At 43.1% G+C, this 18,031-nt stretch overlaps 1 protein-coding gene and 1 long non-coding RNA gene across 2 annotated transcripts in view; one reads left to right on the top strand and one right to left on the bottom strand.

Moving 5' to 3' along the window:
• LOC134883754 (uncharacterized) overlaps positions 1-15,649 on the top strand; it is a 41,022-nt gene extending 25,373 nt beyond the window's left edge. Inside the window, exons 3-4 of the long non-coding RNA XR_010168325.1 lie at positions 8,001-8,055; positions 15,421-15,649. This is a non-coding gene — a long non-coding RNA (uncharacterized LOC134883754). The remainder of the gene's footprint in view (positions 1-8,000; positions 8,056-15,420) is intronic.
• Positions 15,650-15,787: 138 nt separating this feature from the next.
• Positions 15,788-17,660, bottom strand: bhlhe22 (basic helix-loop-helix family, member e22). Its single transcript, XM_063912906.1, has one exon. It carries the CDS (start codon positions 17,430-17,432, stop codon positions 16,626-16,628), a length of 807 nt encoding a protein of 268 aa, XP_063768976.1. The 5' UTR covers positions 17,433-17,660; the 3' UTR covers positions 15,788-16,625.
• Between the last annotated feature and the right edge of the window lie 371 nt (positions 17,661-18,031).

Here is an 18,031-nt window from a genome sequence, read left to right as displayed (position 1 = left end):
GCTTTGATCACCCAAATGTTGACAAGATGTTAACCTGCCACAGTCAATACTCTACACATGGTAAAGAAGCTGTGAAAATAACACAACAATTCTTAATCATCATCGAACCTAAAACCCCCTGTCAGGTAAATAGCATTGTAGAAAATAAGGCTACCTAAGGTCTTTAATATTCTCAATATTATAGCTCCCCTTGACATGAACACACTGTAGGTTATTTTTAGTCCATCTCACTCTGTCCTGCTGTAAGTAAGCCTCACTCGTGCAACAGATATGTGTTTAGACAAAGAAAAAATAGTCCCCCACAACTCCACTTGTTCCTCCTGCTTGATTAGCGTTTGCTTAAATCAGAATTAAAATACTTCAATTATCCAGAGAGTCGCTCCATTTCATAATAATAATAATAATACAATTAAAAGAAAACATTATAAGTTTTAATTTATATATTTAAGTTATAAATACTGGGCCCCTTTGCCGCCCCGGCTCGGATCATGCCCATCCTTTATTATTACCTTTATTGCATTTACAGCTATAGGCCTACGTTTGTACAGTTTTGTAACTGCTAGTTTTCACATTGCTATCGTGGCCACAAAAATCTATATTTTTAACTTGTTTGACTGCAGTACAGTTTGTCATTTTGAATGGGTGACTTGGTATGACTTTATCCATCCCAGGTACGTGACAAACATGTCAGATATTTACAATGGCATGGTGCTGTCAGCTGTGAATGTAAATCTCTGAAATAGAGGAGTATCTTTCATTTGTAGTAGATAAAAAACATGTTCAATCGGAGTCGCACAGTTCCCCCTAAAAGTGATTCTTAATTATTGTGTGTAGGAGCAGATTCATATGCTTTATTCCCTCTGAAGACAGAAAGGGCTCACTCGGTTTACCCCAACAACAACAGAAGATCTTGGTGAAGCAGGTTTTGTGTGCCACATGATTTGGTAGCGGGCTCCTGTCCCTTTGTGTCTGCTCGCGCTGAAGTTTGGAGCAGCAGCCGGTGCTGGGATGTCAGGGCTCTTATGGGTCAGGACAGGAATTATTGAACAGAGGGTGGCTGACAGAGGGAGCTGGCACTGGGAGCAAACAGATGTTGCAATCTTAAAGAAATACACAACCTCTGAATTAAGTATGAAGAGCGGGGGCAGCAAGAAGTGGTGACTTTTTATCTGCTTACCGGCCAATCACAGTGCTCTGTCGCTCGTTAAAGCGCCGCTGATTGGTCACTTGTTGTAGTGATGAGAACCAGGCGGAGTATTTTTAAAGTTTCTGAAGAAAGTCTTAAAAAATGCAGCCAGAACCCTTTTTAGAAAGTGATAGAGAGAAGACAGCTGTTTGGAACATACTGTGGATGCATTATTCAGGAGCGCTGGCTCTCCGGACGCAGCATGTTATGTCAAAGTGTTTTAAAGCATTTACGCCACAGCAGCTCAGTCATGAAATCTGTAAAAAAGAGAGGAATCTGACAGAATGTCCTCAGAACATTGTTTTACCACAAGTGTTTTGTTTCCCAGTCATTTTTACACAGCTTCTCACTCACAAGGAATCTGTCTGAATATTTGATGGCAGCACGAACCGTTTGTCTTTGCTGGGAGGATGAAGCTTCACTGAGTTCTTCTCAACAAAGAAATCGTCCTTATTTGAAGCTCCTAGTCTTAATTCCATGAAATTAAATAAATGTATACAGTTGAATTTACCTATAACCCTCATTTGTATCTTTAGGAACAACTTTAGAAATGTGCTTTTGCAGGAACCCTTTGCAAACATGTTATTAAATCTGCACTCCGTGTACTCTGCGTGCCGTGTGCACCGCACCGTGACTCCTGTACTGTGACGGTTCAGCACTGATACACAATCTGTTACAGTCCTAAAGGGGATATAGTAAATCTTCTGAAATAATCAACTGTAAATGGATCAAATAACAAGTTGGATTTGTCATATGCAATGAATTAAATACCTGGTAAATGATAAAACTTCCTCACAATAATGCACATTTTATACTAAATTCCAGTTTTGCACATGAGGATCTTGTATGCAAAAACATATGAAAAGGGAGAGCTAGCACTGTAAAAAAAAAGAAAGGTGTATGTGATCAGGATCAAATCTTTCATCCGTCCCACAGTGGTGAAATACAGATTTAAGAGAAAGGTACGTTGCAGAAAAAGGAAAAAATATGCAGCTTTATGTATTAAATAAAGAGGCAAACAAAGGCTAATAATAACACAATCAAAATAGTACACATCCATGGTATTACAAATAAATTGCAGCATTTAAAATAATAAAACCCCAGAATTTGTACTTTTTTTAGGTATATGATTTTATAGTTATTGCTCATGCTGTCATAATTATATTTTAGTAATATTTGAACGTGCTTCACATTCAGAGCATGCAGTGTCTTTGCTGTAGTGGATACACAGTGAACATATCATCGACCAACAGCGATGGTTTTGCCCCATCATGCAAAATGCACTTGTTTAACTAAAACCAGGATGTATATGAGCCGTAAATCCAGCGCTGCATATCTCATGTCTGTTTATGTAAAAAGAGGATGGCCTTCTGCCAGTCGGGCCTGGCTCCGAGAGCTACAGTGTCAACACGGAGCAGAGAGGGCCAGAGGGGTGATGTAAGTATTGATACACTCCTTGAAATCTCTCTGTCACCGAGCTGCCGGGGCCCCACAAAAGCAGGAAGACGATTGTGAATCCTTGGCAGAGGGTCGAGGGATGCCATTAAAAAGGCAAATGTGATTAATTTTTAGTGAGAACGCCCTCTTCTTGGCGACTGTCAGCGAGGGTCGGGCTAAAGGGATGTGACACAGAAATTACTCTTCCTCCTGGCGTCTAATGCGACTCGTCACTCCGAGGAAATATCCGGGCGGTGGGGACGGTGACAAAAACGCTCTCGTATAATAGACTAACTGTCCAGGCCTCATGTGGCAGAGATCCGGCTCAATAGCGCTAAGTGATCAATTGCTTAAACACCGCCGATCACTTGTGATTCAACACAAACAAAAGTGTTTTATCTCAAATTGCCGCTGAGGGCTTCATCACATTTGTATGGGTGAGGGACAAAAGCAATTTTAAACAATCAGGGAAGCATGGATGCTATAAATCCTCATACAAGCGTCGTGTTTTGTCCTTTCAACGTCCTGATATGCGCCACTGGTCGTCAGGGTTTTTCTTTAAACCTGGTTGAAATTAGACGAAACCCCTGTGGAGTGACATTTCACCCGGCCACACTTCATCCCGACCCCTTTATAAACGCCGCTGCCTCTGTTCCTGTAGACGTCCTAACAATAAAAGACAGCGCTCCGGCCACACTAAAGGTTATGTCTTCCCTGATTTCCTGCAGTTTAAGACAAATGCTTTTTACAAACAAATCTATATTATAATTAATATATGTATGCTACAGCTGATTGAGCAACAGGACTCCTATGCATTACTTAAAGGGCTTTTCCCTTTCCTGTAGTGTGTGATGTAAAGGGTCTGCAGAGGCTAGTTCCCTTTCCAGAAAGAGTTTCTCTCCCACAGTAGAGGCACAAAATACAAATATGAAACCTGAAAATGAGCATAATATGGCCCCCTTAAGTCACGGTTAAGGATTTTACTTTTTCCCTGAAACCATGCTGGTATTTCTTTTAATTCATTCAGAGTTGTATCTGATCCCTCCAGACACATACGAACAGCTGTACTAACCTTGAAACTGCACACAGAGACATAAAAATGCGGGTTTTACTCTTTGAAACTGTACAATTAATCCAGTTTTGTTTTAAATGGCCAGCTGGGCTCTCTTAAAACTAACAGTGGTGAGTCGATTATAAAAGTGGTATTATAAGCCATCAGAGATCACACTTGCTTAGTCCTTTATTTCCAGTTCCCTGCTTTATTCCTCAGCTATATGTCCTGCAGAGGAAATGACTCCCCCTCTGCTACAGGCTGCCGGGCGGGCGTCTGCACACACTGCTGTAGTTTACTTTGTGAGAAACCGCCTCACGTTCTTGTATCCCATTACCGCGACCACCTTGAGATAAATGGCTCTTTCTCCCCTCTGCCATAAGGTTTTATATCAAACGACATGTGTTAAGTATCTGACTGCAGGTTATATTGTTTCAGCGGAAATAAAACAATCACTTCTGGAGCGGTTTCTGTGCGCCTGCCTGTGGTGTGTAACTGCTGGCCCACACACACACACACACACAAACACACACTCTGTTTATAGATGTAAGGAAGAGGAGCGTGGCAGGTGACAGGTTAACTCTGCTCTGTAAATTCCTGGGCCGTGTATGATGTAGCCTGTGATCCTGCAGTCCTTGATTAGATCTGAGCTAGTAAATATCCTGTGATTAATCAAAAGGGCTTGTTCTGCGTGTAGCGTCCCTGTGTCACCTTCACAGCTGGGGAGCAGGGCCGCCTTGTTTACCGCACTCCACCTCCGTCTCCTCAGACCCCATCGGCATTTCATAGCAGCTCACAGAGGGACAACACATAAGGATCAGTGCAGAAATACATGGAAAAAGACCTTATTTTTCTCATATATTGGGTCAAACACCTGCCTTATATCTTCGTGTGATGTCTTATTTTATGTTTTAATCAACAAATGCTTTGAAAGATCAACAATGAATGGCTCCTACAGTGTCTGTGGCATTATTTCCCCCTCCATTGTTGCCCAGAAATTATTAAAAACTCATTAGTGAGCCACACCATTGCACTGGCTGACATATCCCTTCATTAGGCTGACCTTTGTCATTATTTTAATCCCACAAACACTGTCCTGCTGTGGGAAATATATATCGCACATACAGGACAGTAATGTGGTTTAATGCACAGCTAAATGTCCTTTAGTCTGAGTATTATTATGAGTATGTAGTAATAGCCTCTACAGGAGAAACAAACCAGCTAAATTGAAAAGTATTGCAAGACATACAAACACATTTTTGGCTCCTGTTTTTTCATGGGATTTCCTGATGTTAAGAAATATAGACGTATCCTTTTAATTACTAAATAATTAGCACCCAGACAGAGAATATCCCCGAGAAACAGCGTGGCTACATGCTCGTTACGTCCATGAAGCATGTTAGAATGAAGGCCAACATGATAATGGGTGATTGTAGTAATTAATAGACTGGACTAATTACTTTAGCCAGTAGAGATTCATGTAATGCTGAAGTGAAGTGATTGAGCAGAGCGTGTCCAACTGAACCTGAGACATTTCTAATTAACCATCCCGCTCTGCTAGCTTACAGTAGCCGTAACATCCTCTGACTGCTGTTCCTCTCTTACTCCTGTGTGATGCGTCTGCTTTCAACAGTTCACTTGGAAAACACGTCCTGATCAACCTGTCAACACAGTCCGGTCCGCAGAGCGTGATTTCTCTGATTGCTGCCCCCTCTTTTTCCACGATGACCCTCTGATTGTCATTCAAAGACGGTGTTAGGGACACGCATGTCATGTTAATAACGACCGCGTGTATCCCTCCACCACGGAACAAAGTCCGGACCTGTCTGGGAATATAGATCTCTAATTGCTTTCGCGTGTTGGTGCAGCAGAATCGTGCTCCTCAGATGTCACCTCTGCCAAACCGGAGTGCACGTCACTGTCAGTAGGCCTGAGAAATCTCCCTAACAAGCTCGCGATTACATAAATCCATAGCCGCTGCGCCAAAGAGACTGAACAACTTCTCAAGGAGACTTCATGTTTGATGTTCCGGGGCTTGATTGCATTTTGAAAAAAAAAAGAAACCCACTATATTGGGAATGTGTCCAAACAGTCTAGGTTTGATAATTTTGTCATAGTCAATTTCATCCCGCGGCCGTGAGAACGGGCGGCGATGGAATGAAGTTCCTGAGTGCTTTGCGGAGGGGCGTGAGTGGGTTTGACAGGCCCAGTGAAATATGCTCCGCTGTACCTTTTTCCATTACAAGAGCAGGGACCAAAAATGCAAATCAAGGGGTCTGCTCTCGGGAGGTCGTTAGAAAAGTGACATCTCAAACAACTGGCTTCAAGTGGAAGACAAAATCTTACGTTATTGCTCCATCAGTGTTTTCCCATCTTAATTTGGGATATTATTCCCCTGGCTTTGCACCGTTTCAATAAAGAGCCGTTTGGTTTTGAGCCGCCATTGTTTGGATGGCCTCAGCGCTCACTTCCTGTTTAACATAGCAGAGATCCTTGATCAGGAGAAGAGTAGCCACATCCTAAAGAGAGTGATCTGTCTCATGGCCTTCTCTGAACAGGAGATGAATTGGCTTAATGGTGAGGAGACCACAGCCCCACGCTAAGGGGGGGTTTAGAGGGGCATTATATGACATGGTTTTATAGCCTATCAGCATTGTCATACCCCCGCTGTAATTTCAGCCTCCTTTCTTTTCTGCACCATAACGCCTGGTGGATGTTCGGCCCTAAGCTCGGTTAAACACACGACACACTCATACCTGGTGCTTCGTGATGCCGCGTGTCATCGTCTGTAAATAACGTTGACATGCTGATTGAAGCTCTAACCATGACAATCAAAACCTTATTAGTACTAACATATGTTTATTGCAATGCATTAAGAGGAGCCCTATATTGCTTTTTGTGAATATAAATGTCTGCAAAGGCTTCATTTGCCTCATACTGACATCACTATGTAACACTCACACTTCTATTGGCTAGCGCTCCAACACACTTTACCTGATAGGCTAAGGGGCGGGACATCTAGAAGCGGTTAACCAATCACAACAGAGCCAGCCAGCCTAAACAGAGCTTTTTGAACATTAAAACAAGGAAACATGTCCCAGTAGAGACTAAATCGAATTTGAACCCGAAAATAAGCAGAATAGAGCCTCGTTAAAGACACTCTAGGGATTTATCTCAGTGTGAAGATGATATAATGTTGATGATAATATGTTTGTTTGAACCCAATCCAACACCAGCAGCCGTAAACAGGGAGAGCCATTAGCGTGATATTCTCCTCGAGTATTCGCCAGCCTGTTCTCAACACACAGCTCATTATTGGTGATAGATTAGCAGGCTGATTAAAGTGATATGCTCTAATTTGTAAATGAGCGGGGTGCACCTGTCACTAAGACTCATTCACTAATAACGACCATGCACTGAATAAGTAAAGACCTTTCTCCTCTCAGACGACTCCTGCAGCTGAAGATTGATTCACTTTCAAACCATGTTTACTGTCAATCCTGCTTTTGTTTTATTACTTTATTGACGGAAAGTTAACCTGCGACTGTGAGGACTTGAGGCGTTGCTTTGTCATGTGAGAACACAATGAACCTCTTTTGAGTTGTGGCTTTTAAGTTAGACAAGAGGCAGTCGATCACAATGGGCTTTTTAACTTATTTCTCACACGTTAGTGACAAGAAACCTACCCAAATATGTGGTATTCAAAGTCAGAGCACCTTGATAGAAGAACATATAAACACACTGTGCATTTGAAACATATTTGAGCACAGTTTTACTCTAAATCCTGAGGGAACAGCGAGAGAAAGAGCAGCAGGGTGGGCTCCCATTAAAAGAAACATCCCTGTAACTTTACGAACACCTTATAGTAAGACAAGGCAAGGGGCTATGTGACCTTCAGCCAATAAACCAGCCTGTTAATTGGCTAATAATAAAATGTTTTTATTGTGCAAAACCTCTTCAGTATAATTGAATTCCCCTCGGATTTCCACTCATTTCATTTTTATTCCTGTCTTTCCGCTGAGGGTGTGAAGCCTCACCATTACTGGCTTTAATGGCGGTATGGCATTGGTTTTCCAGGATTGCCACTCTAACTAAGCTTTATCCGTTCATCCACCTCCTCATTCTTCTCCCCGCAAACTTAACATTTAAACCACTCTCATTACAGCGCAGATTACACAGGCCTATTGGTCCTCATTAGTGCCAACTGATCCTTGGCTGGGCCCATGTCCTAACATCTTTTAATTAGCATTCTGGAAATCTAATCAATGTAATAACTCTGAATAATCTCCCCTTTTGCACTTATTTTCTCCCACTCTTTTATTCCAGGATGGTGTTGGCTGGAAGACTCAAAGACTGATGGACGTTTTTCTGAGCCTGCCAGGTGTGTGACGTGATGTGTGAGGAGATGGTGAAGGGCAAACTGGAGTGGATTTAAAGGACTTTTAATCTAAACTTTATCTAAAAACAAAATTTACCGTAACATTTGTGTGTTTTTCAAGGCTATGGGAGAAGCTTCATATACCTGTTAGTGACAGATGTAGACGGTGGGCTGTGAGGTCTTCTCTAAATGCCCTGTAAATCGTTCAGTCCCCAGCCAGGCCCTGTGGCGTGATACGAAGTGAAAGCCAAGGCGGGGTTTGGCACTGGACGGCCATTTTGTGTCTGGTCTGATGCCGGGTTTCTCCGGGTGTCACTTTGGCTACATATCAGAATCTGTGGCGGCGTCGAGCGAGGCTGCAGGTCTCATTAGAGCATGTTTACAGCGGCAGTTGCAGGGTAGAAAATCAGATATAACATCAAAAATCTGTTTATGGATGAGTGTAATATCTTAAAACACTGATTCTAACGTCCATCTATTGTGGGTAGCATCTACACTGAAGCGTTGACTTTAATTAAAGGTATTATGTCCACAGATTTCACATAACGGTATTAGGTTGGTTGAAAGCCGTATTATTAAGTAGAACCAACTTGATATTACTGCTTCCAACTAACACCATAATACATTTAATTTAAGTCCACGTTTTGGTTTTCCCGTGTATGCGAGACCCACCTTTGTGTACAGTAAAGTGCCGTTTCTATGCCAGGTATCCAGGGCAGACATTTTGGCACAGCGTTGGAGGTACAGACAAAGACGCCAGGGCATGATGGGACACAGACCTGCGATTTCCCAGCAGCCCTGGCATGCCTCTCACTGTAGAATGATGAATGGTTACACTCGCATGCCACACAATTGCTCAGGCACACATATGACACGCGTGCAAAAAAATATACCCTCCTCGTCAGGTCAACCAGGCTTTGGCATTGCATCACACACAAATACACACTCACACACAGACAGACAGGCGTCCGTACTGTAGCGCTGCATTATTCAGAGCCAGGTGTAGGAGGAGGGGGGAATAAGGTTGTGTTTATTAGCTGCTCCCTTGGTGTTCTCTAAATTGCCTTGTTTGCTCGGCACAAGCACACAAACAGATGCTGTCCTCTCTGCTCTGGGTAATTCTCGGGGTCTCTGGGTATTTAGTGAAAGGCCTACCGGTACCACACACACACACACACACACACACACACACAAACACAGACACACAGCCTCGTTTGTGCCTGTGCATACAGTCTACGCATACAAACACACACATCAGACCGGCGCTACTTAAAAAACACATTTGCGCGCTAATTTTGAGATTCAGTGCGATCTCATTCATGCAAAGAAGACATTGTCTCCCTACATAAGTAATTGGAGTTCCCCATATAGCACAGCTCAGAGTCCCTCACCCTCTCAGCGACACAATTTCACTCTTATTAAGAAAATCTGCATTTCGGAGGGACCAATGCTATCAGTCGAAATTAATCCGCTTTGACTGATCCCTAATGTGACCACAGTCATCGAGTAATTATTGTCTGGATGGCTGTGCACCAGCCTCATAACCACTGTCCCCCCCCCCCCCCCACAGAAAGGGCTAGCCTTGGTGTGTGAATCCTTGTGCTGGTTACAGTGGGTACGGCAGGCATGTCATTTAGCGCTTGATCAGTGAGTCGTGATTAGGCCGCCCTGTATTATTGTGATTAACGTCCACCCAGCGGACGACTGTCCTGTTGTCACCAGTGATACCATCTGAGATCTTGAGACTCTGGGATGAGCGCCAGTGGAAGAAACTGGTATTAGCAACACAAAGCGCTCCCTCTGACTCTCTAAAACGCACCCAACTTCTCTCCTGTCAGTCACTAAATCTAATGCATGTAACGAGTGCTTGTTTTGTCTGTGTGTCCGCTCCGATTAGTTAACATGTTCTGCAGCTTGCATGTTGTCTCCTATTTCCATCATGCTTTATCTCTCACTGAAATCCAGAACCTCATCTTCCAACGGTCCTCCTTTTTTCATCCAACACCTCCTCAGAGCAGTAAAAGTCGATTTGACCGCGGCTGATTTTAGTAACAAAGGCAGTCCAAGAGAATATGAGAATATATTCTCACTGTACGTCAAACTAGATCACAGCGAGGGGGGGGATGCTGCGCGCTGACCCCCGTCTCTTCTCCTCAGACAATCGCTCGCTTAGAAGGCGCTCTTGAAATCAGGCCTGTGGACCCTCAATGTCTTACTGCTACAAGGGGAAAAATAAGAGGCCCAGATTAAAAAGAGAACTTGATATTAGAGTGTGTCCGAGAGAAAAATAGAGCATATAGTTTACAGTCCAAAAAGCTGTTTGCAATGCAAAAAGGACACTTTGGAAGCAGAGCTAGGACTATTTATTCCCTCTTATTTATTTGCGAGGCTGAATCTATATTTATTTTCATTGCTGTAGCTGTGTGTGTGTGTGTGTGTGTGTGTGTGTGTGTGTGTGTGTGTGTGTGTGTGTGTGTGTGTGTGTGTGTGTGTGTGTGTGTGTGTGTGTGTGTGTGTGTGTGTGTGTGTGTGTGTGTCACTTCCTTGTAATTACCCGCCTAAACTCCGACCCCCTTCTCATGGCTCTCGTGCATCCGCCGGTTGGAAAAGAGTCAGTTTTGATTACAAAGTAAACGCTGCAGCATCAGACAGGGGTTGGGTGGGTTGGTGGTGGTGTGGGGGGGGGGGGTTACATGCTGATATGCATTCTATCAGGATGATTTATGCAAATTATGCACATTATTCCCGCAGGAATCTCTCTTCTGAAAGTGCCAGGATAAATTGCCGGAAATTAGCCATAAAATTCACTGTGCAGGGAGTGTGAGGTGAAGGCCGCCGAGGAGCCAAGGACATTGGGCCGCCGTGGTTACGCTTGGCCTGGCCTGCCTCCCCCATGCTTGGCATTCATGGCTGTTAAAGACCTCTGCTCAGACAGATACACTGAAGCCTGGAGTAGCACTCAGCACATCAGGAAGATCAGCCAAGCAAGTGTTACACTAACGGCCGCGCTTTCATGCTCTAGTAACATGACAGACTCTCAGCAGAGGGAAGCACGTCGTCTGCTTCCACATTTTACACTGAACTCAACTCTGAAATTACACATTCCTGGAGAGAACGGGATGGATTATAAGTTAGTAAATGACCTCAAAAGCAGGCAGTGTTTGGATGGTTTTTATCTCTTTTTTATGCCTTTGTTTACACACAGTTAACCTTGGCTGTAGTGCATCTTAATCTTCAGATTACACTTTAATCAGAAACCTGTCCAACAATCAGGAAATGAATAACTGGAAAACAAGGAGCTGTCCGTATCAGAACACACCACTCAGGCTGTGTGAGACAGTGGCTTCTTTATAGCTTAAACCACAACTCGCTGATCTGTGTGTGTGTGAGGGGAAACAAAGAGAAAGAGTGTGTGTGTATGAAACGAGCAGTGAGCGATTCACATTGTTATTGTGTCATCATCATGTCTTTATTTCAATCTGGGAGCCAGAGTTAATGAATATCAGAGAGTGGAGATGAAATCCACCTCGCCTTAGCTTTAATGAACCCTGAGCGGGTCAGGAGCTGCATATTGATCAGGACCAGTGATCCCTGTCACTCTCACACCAGAACACACACGCCTGTGTACACACTGACTTAAACCTGATTACAGCTTAGTAAAATCCATGACATTTATTACCTTTTTAGAGCTTATTTTGTCTCAGTGTTGTGAATGCATCATGTTGTTTTTGCCAGTTCACACGAGGCTGCACGGTCACTGTAGATCAACTCTCATCAAACAGCGGCACATTATCCTAATGTTAAGGTCACAGCAATGGAAAGTTCACAGCTGTCTGAGGAGCAAACAATCGTTGTGTAAACACTATAATACACTAAAAGTCTGTTGGAAATAAGAACTTGACAATTTCAGCGATATTTCAATTCACAAATATCCAATTTAAGGATCCGTGTGAAAACACATCAGAGCTCTACGTTTTTTTACAACACAAAGTCAACAAAACAAATGAATTGTCTCCAGACAGCGCTCGTAAACTGATTTGCAAATGTTTGTAGGGACTTAATTTAAATGCACCTGTTTTTGTTTTCCCAGAGTAAATTGTTGTTTTGGAGGAAAACCTGCACAGCGCCAGAGCCCGCTCTGTCCAAAACAACAGCACGAATTACTGCGCTCTGCCATGACACGCTCTAATCCCCGCAGAATAAAAGAACAGCAGATTACGGCACAAAGACGGAGCCATCGGTAAACAGGGATTAGGGGATTGGGACTTTAATCTGATTAATATGGAGGCAGTTGGAATATTAGAGATGTTACTGAACAATTGTATTCCAGATGAGAGGATAATCACACATTACGACGTCATTTATTGCACCCTGTTAGAGCTTTCAGAGCTTCACAGGCCACCATATGTTTACCTGACCTCCAGGCTGCCTCAGAGAAAACAACATTCCCCTCAACGTGAGTTCGGAGCTCAAAAGCCATAGTCGGAAATGTATTGAAAATTGGCCTAAATTAATTATAGAGTAGCTGTTCCTAAAAATGCCAATCCCATTTTTTCTAATCAGAGAAACTCATTAAAAGTGCTTCATCACTTCTGGATGGTAAGCATCAATGCATTTCGTATTTTTCAGAGTTTTCGGTGATTTATTTGTCTTTTTGTGACTGACATCAAGTTGTAACAGGTGTTCAAAAATATCTGACAGAGTTTTGAAAATACTAGATCTCCCAGGAATAGATTTACGATAACGCAAAAAGAAATGTGAGAGCGAGCGATCTCTGTGGGTACATTTTGATCAACATTAACTTGAATGAATTGTCTGAAATGATGTCTGTATGCACTCGTAGAGACTCCTGTCACTGCTGTTATACACAACCCTAAATCCATTTCCTGATCTTGAAATATATAATTAGGAATTGTGCAACTCGGATAGGAGACGATATTGGTTCTTGAAAGAAAGTGATATTCCTGTATTTACTGCGCATTAAATAAAACCACACACTTTAAATCTGAAGAAGGGACATATCAAATGTGGAAAAGTCCATCTAAATCAAACAGCTCTGCATCTGGATAGCTCCTAATGAAAGAAAAACACTGGGACAGAAAGCAGTAGGTATTCTTAACATACGCAGACCTCTTTAGTTTCCCATCGTGTGTGCACACAAAGACAACATTATGCATTTCTATCAGCATCCTGACAAAAAGTGAATTACCACCCAGCAGTTGATTTGGAGCCTCGGCCTGCTCTGCACATATATCTCTAAACACACAATATGACACAGCGTGGATGAATCCATTGCCAGAGTTTAGCCTGTTACTGATATGAAGGGGACATTTCAATATAGCGCTCTTATGTATACTTTGACTTTCGTGTTTATCATCCTTAGCACACATCACATCCGCGTTATGAATAGGCACCCTGCTGGCCCTTGATATGGTAAATTGGACGTTTTATGGTTTATGAAAAGGGGTGTTTTTTTATCTTCCACTTTTATTCATGAGCCCTGAATCTCGCTGTAAATGCCTCTAAGACAGATTCAGCTTTATTAGACTCATGAATAAAATCGATGTTGCCTATTATGGCCACTGGCTGTGGTCGGTGGCCACTGAGGAAAAACTTCTCTTTGCGTGAGACTTGTCCAACACACACACACACACACACACACACACACACACACACACACACACACACACACACACACACACACACACACACATAACATTTGAGAGCCCCTCGTGTGTGTGTGTGACATTTCACCAGCTTGTAGCAGAGGCTTGAACACCACCGAGTGTCGAGAAGTTCCCACATCAAGAGGAAAATGATGGCTTTCCATTTTGAACGTCACTTCAATCGTTTCTAGTAGTCATAGTATTACGTTTCTGCCTTTGATATTTTTTGTGTTGTGGTCTGTTTTCCACACGCATATGGCTCTGTCTCACCCCTGGGGAATCTCCTCCTCTGGGCTAATGTGAATATTAGTATGGGTTAAATGCTCCAGTCATTTGTGCATTAATGCATGTTGCATAATTAATGTTTTTTGGTCAAGTCTCTTAGCAAACAGCAGTGGAGAAAAAGCATCCATCCCTGTGTCGAAACTGAAAAATATCAGTCCTTGAACGTGAAGAGCTGCTGCAGGATCTTTTCTGCCTGAGCTGTTTTGATGTCTCCTGATAATTTCCCTTCTTGATTAAGAGGCGTTGTGTTGAGGATTCAAGGCATTCAGGAGTGTGATGGGATTAAACGGGACACTGTAATGACCCTGTTGTCGGAGTGGCTCATCATACAGACACAAAGCTGAGAGCGGAGAGAAGAAACCCAGAACACAATGTCACTGTTGGTCTCGAGTATAACGAAAATACACCAATTTATCATTTAAATTGTAATCCTATCTCTTAGTTATATTTTAATGTTTTTTCTTTTTTACCGGTCATCTAAAACACGTTGTGAAGAAGTAGATTTATATTTTATTGAATTTATTTAAATGTAAGTGAGTCATGTATATTACACTTGAGCCAAGGATTGTTTGGGATATATTAGCAGGTAATTAATTTGCCTTGAAAATGTTATAATATTGGCATTTACAGTGGATTATGTAGAGGTCTGTTGTCCACTTCAATATTACAAATGTAAAATCTGCACGGTGTTGAATAAGGGTTAGTTGTTGTTGCTTTTAGAGCTGTAGATCTCAGCACGTCTGACAGGAAAGACAGGAAATAAAATAGCAGTGCATTTTTCATCTAGTGAGAAAAACATCTCTAAGTTTCCTTTGAAATCAGTTTCCTCTGTCCATGGTACTGAAATCTCTACTGGCCTTACTGTATGTGACACACATTTGGTTTCAGCAACTTAATCTTCAGTTAAATTGTTGCTTCTTTTCCTAATAACTGTAGTTTTTCCTCCCCTTGATTTCGTGCGTAATTGGAAAAAGTGTTCCCAGTCGTGGCCTAAACGCTGTCCTCTCTTTTGATTCACTTCCTGTCTGCATTATGGAAAAAGGTAGAACGATTTTAGGATTTAAATACTGTCTTATATTTAAGGCTTTTTTCTTTTAGTCTTTCGCAATTTGTCTCATCATGGTGTGGACAGGCGACAGAGGAGGACAAAGGGCGAGTGTATGGGAGTCAGCTGATGGCTGCGTGGTGATTAAAGGCTGCAAATTACGGCAATGAGCAGTGTCGTAATTACATTCCTTAATCACATTCTGGAGGTCTAATTGCCTTAACGATGTGTTTCATTGCGTGAAGGCAGGTATTACAGTCGACAGTTTTCATACACACTTGTTTTCAAATTAACGTATTGTCACACACCGTCACGGAAATTGTTTTAATAAAAGCAATAAAGGTCGACAGGTTTTTTTGTTTTTGTTTCCAGGAGCATAGAGCCGGGTTTTTTTATTCTGCCTTGAGGCGATATTCACCCGACCACGTCTGGCCTTCGCTCCCAAGACTTGGCGTCACTTTCAGCTCAAGAAATTAAAAGTTATCGGTTTTGATGGAGCAGAAAATTATTGACCAATTGTTTCTCGGTGTAGTTGACAAGTCGTGAGAGTCGGAGAGCTGCATCACCCCCAGAAACGGGTGGTCTAATTTTATAATAAGCCCTATAATGAAAATCGAGCTTGTTTTGCAATTAAAACATGATGAATTTAAAAATCCAGGTTTCACTGACACTACATTTGACACCAGATGAAAGAGCAGAAGTATTTTCTGTTGTTCAAAATATTTTAATAAAGCTTTTTCAACACTGAAATACATACAAATGGCCCTCTTCGCCCATATAATAACTAAAGTATCTACAATAATCCACATCTTGACCTGACAACGCGATTCATCTGAAGACCTCGATCATATCGTGTAAAAAAAAACAACTAAGAAAAAGACTACAATGTGCAATGCAGGCAAAATATCCAATATCAATATCCAAATTAATAAATTACAAAAGACACACCGAAACAGCTTGATTCTTGAAGGTTTCTAAATGGTTCTGGAATTGCATTATATCACAGTGCCCCATTTAATAATTGTAATAGGCGTGCGCATCTATGAACAAGTGTCTGGGTCAGCACATAAATATCTGACTGATCAAACCAGCGTCTATTTCATTTCCTTGTTCGTGACATTCCACGTGTTCAATAGAAAAGTTCATGAGAACAGGCCTCGAACCAGAAAGCAAATGTCTCTGAGGTGAGTGAAATAAAAAACTCGCGAAATAAATACATAAGGAAGCAGCAGTGAGGTTGGACTAACGCTCCAGGAAGGTGTCCATGTTTTTTTGTTAAGTCGCAGGTTGTCAGGTCACCCAAATCTCCAGAAAAAAAGGTCCAAGTGATCAACAACTCACTGAACCACAGCCACTCGCACAGGCCTCGCGTTTGGTCTTCACTGTCATTCATACCAGCACTTAAAGGATGATTTATATACACAATCAAGTATTGTTTGAACAAAAAAGCGCGTTTTGAATGCATTTAGTAAATATTATAAAAGTATTCATCGGCATTACTTCTTTGTCTCTAGCCTCTCAACAACACAGGTCTCCAAAAGTGTTCTTCAAACTCTCCCCTGTGCGTCTCCGGAGTCTTAAGGCTTGTCAGTGCACTGTTTGCAGAGGCTGGAGGTGGCGTTGTTGAATAGGGCACATTTATCGGGGCAGGAGGCTGCAGCCACCCCGGTGGGGAAGGGATATCCAGGCGGCTGCTCGTACGCGCCCAACCCGGGAGGAGCTGCGAGAGCTGTGTTGGCCGGTATCGAGGCAGCGGAGATGGCTTGACCCTGGTTCAGATACGCCACCAGCCGCCTCATCTCCTCCAGTGCCTGCGCCTGCATGAGGATGTAGTTTTTAGCGAGCAGCAAAGTGGCAATTTTGGAGAGTTTCCGCACCGAGGGGCTGTGCGCGTAAGGGATGACCCCTCTGAGCTCATCCAGCGCGTCGTTCAGGTCGTGCATCCTCCGCCTCTCTCTGGCGTTGATGTTTAGCCTCAGTGTTTTCTGCTCTTTGTTTTTCTTACCTCCTTCTTTCCCCACGGGCACGGACCGCCCGTCAGTCAGAAGGACCATGTCGCACCTGCCGTCGCTGTCATCGTCTTGACTCTGCTCCCCGCCGCTGCTCTCCGCCGCGGAGGTCCTGTTGGCCGTGTCACCGAAATTGACGCACAAAGATCCGGTGGGCAGACCCAGTGGACCACCTCTGCCTCCTGCAAGTCCCCCCGGTTGGATGGAGTCTTGCTCGGTCTGGTCAAAGCAGCTGATCGGTGACTGGCGGTCTCTGGTTGCGAGTTCAATGCCAGCCGACGACCGGAAAGGGTCCATTTTCTTAGTGGACACAGCGCTGAGAGTTTTGTGAAAAATGTCCCCCGCGCCTCCGTTCAAGTTCATCCTCCTGTCCATGGCCTCGTGCTGTTGCAGGCAACGGTCTCTTGTGGTAACTCTGCGCGCGCCTCTATGAGTTCCTCCTGTGTTCTTCCTTCTTTAGGTTAGTTGTGTGTCAGTGGAGAAGTTGCAGGCTCGCTCGACTTGTCAGCTGAGGTGTGGAGATGAGGAGGAGACTCATGTAATAAGTGCCTCTCTCTCTGACTCTCTCTCTTTCTCTCTCCCTGACTCTCCCTCCCTCGCTCTCTCTCTCTCATTCACCTTCACAGGATCTCCGCGATGATACTCGTTACGCACGAGACGCCTGAGTCTTTTTACATCATTATCTTGAGGCGGGTTATTAAAAAGGATTCGCCTATTGGGATAGAGACCCCCTCTCCCCTTCTCACTCTTTACCCAATCAGGTTAACGTTTTAATTGATGGCATTTAAACATGGCAAACAATACAGCGTGTGCTCCATCACTCCCTTCAAGTGTGTGTTCGGGTCCTTTTGGAACTGTGTTTTAGGGAATGCGTCTGATCATGAAACGGACTTCTTCATTGACTTTCTTTTGTGTTTCTATCGAAAAAAGTTCCAAATCAAAGTAGTTTTACTTTAAGTCAATCTCTTTTGTAA

This window comes from Eleginops maclovinus, chromosome 21 (genome assembly GCF_036324505.1).
Source record: "Eleginops maclovinus isolate JMC-PN-2008 ecotype Puerto Natales chromosome 21, JC_Emac_rtc_rv5, whole genome shotgun sequence".
Lineage (NCBI taxonomy): Eukaryota > Metazoa > Chordata > Actinopteri > Perciformes > Eleginopidae > Eleginops > Eleginops maclovinus.
This window is presented reverse-complemented; position numbering and strand designations above follow the sequence as displayed.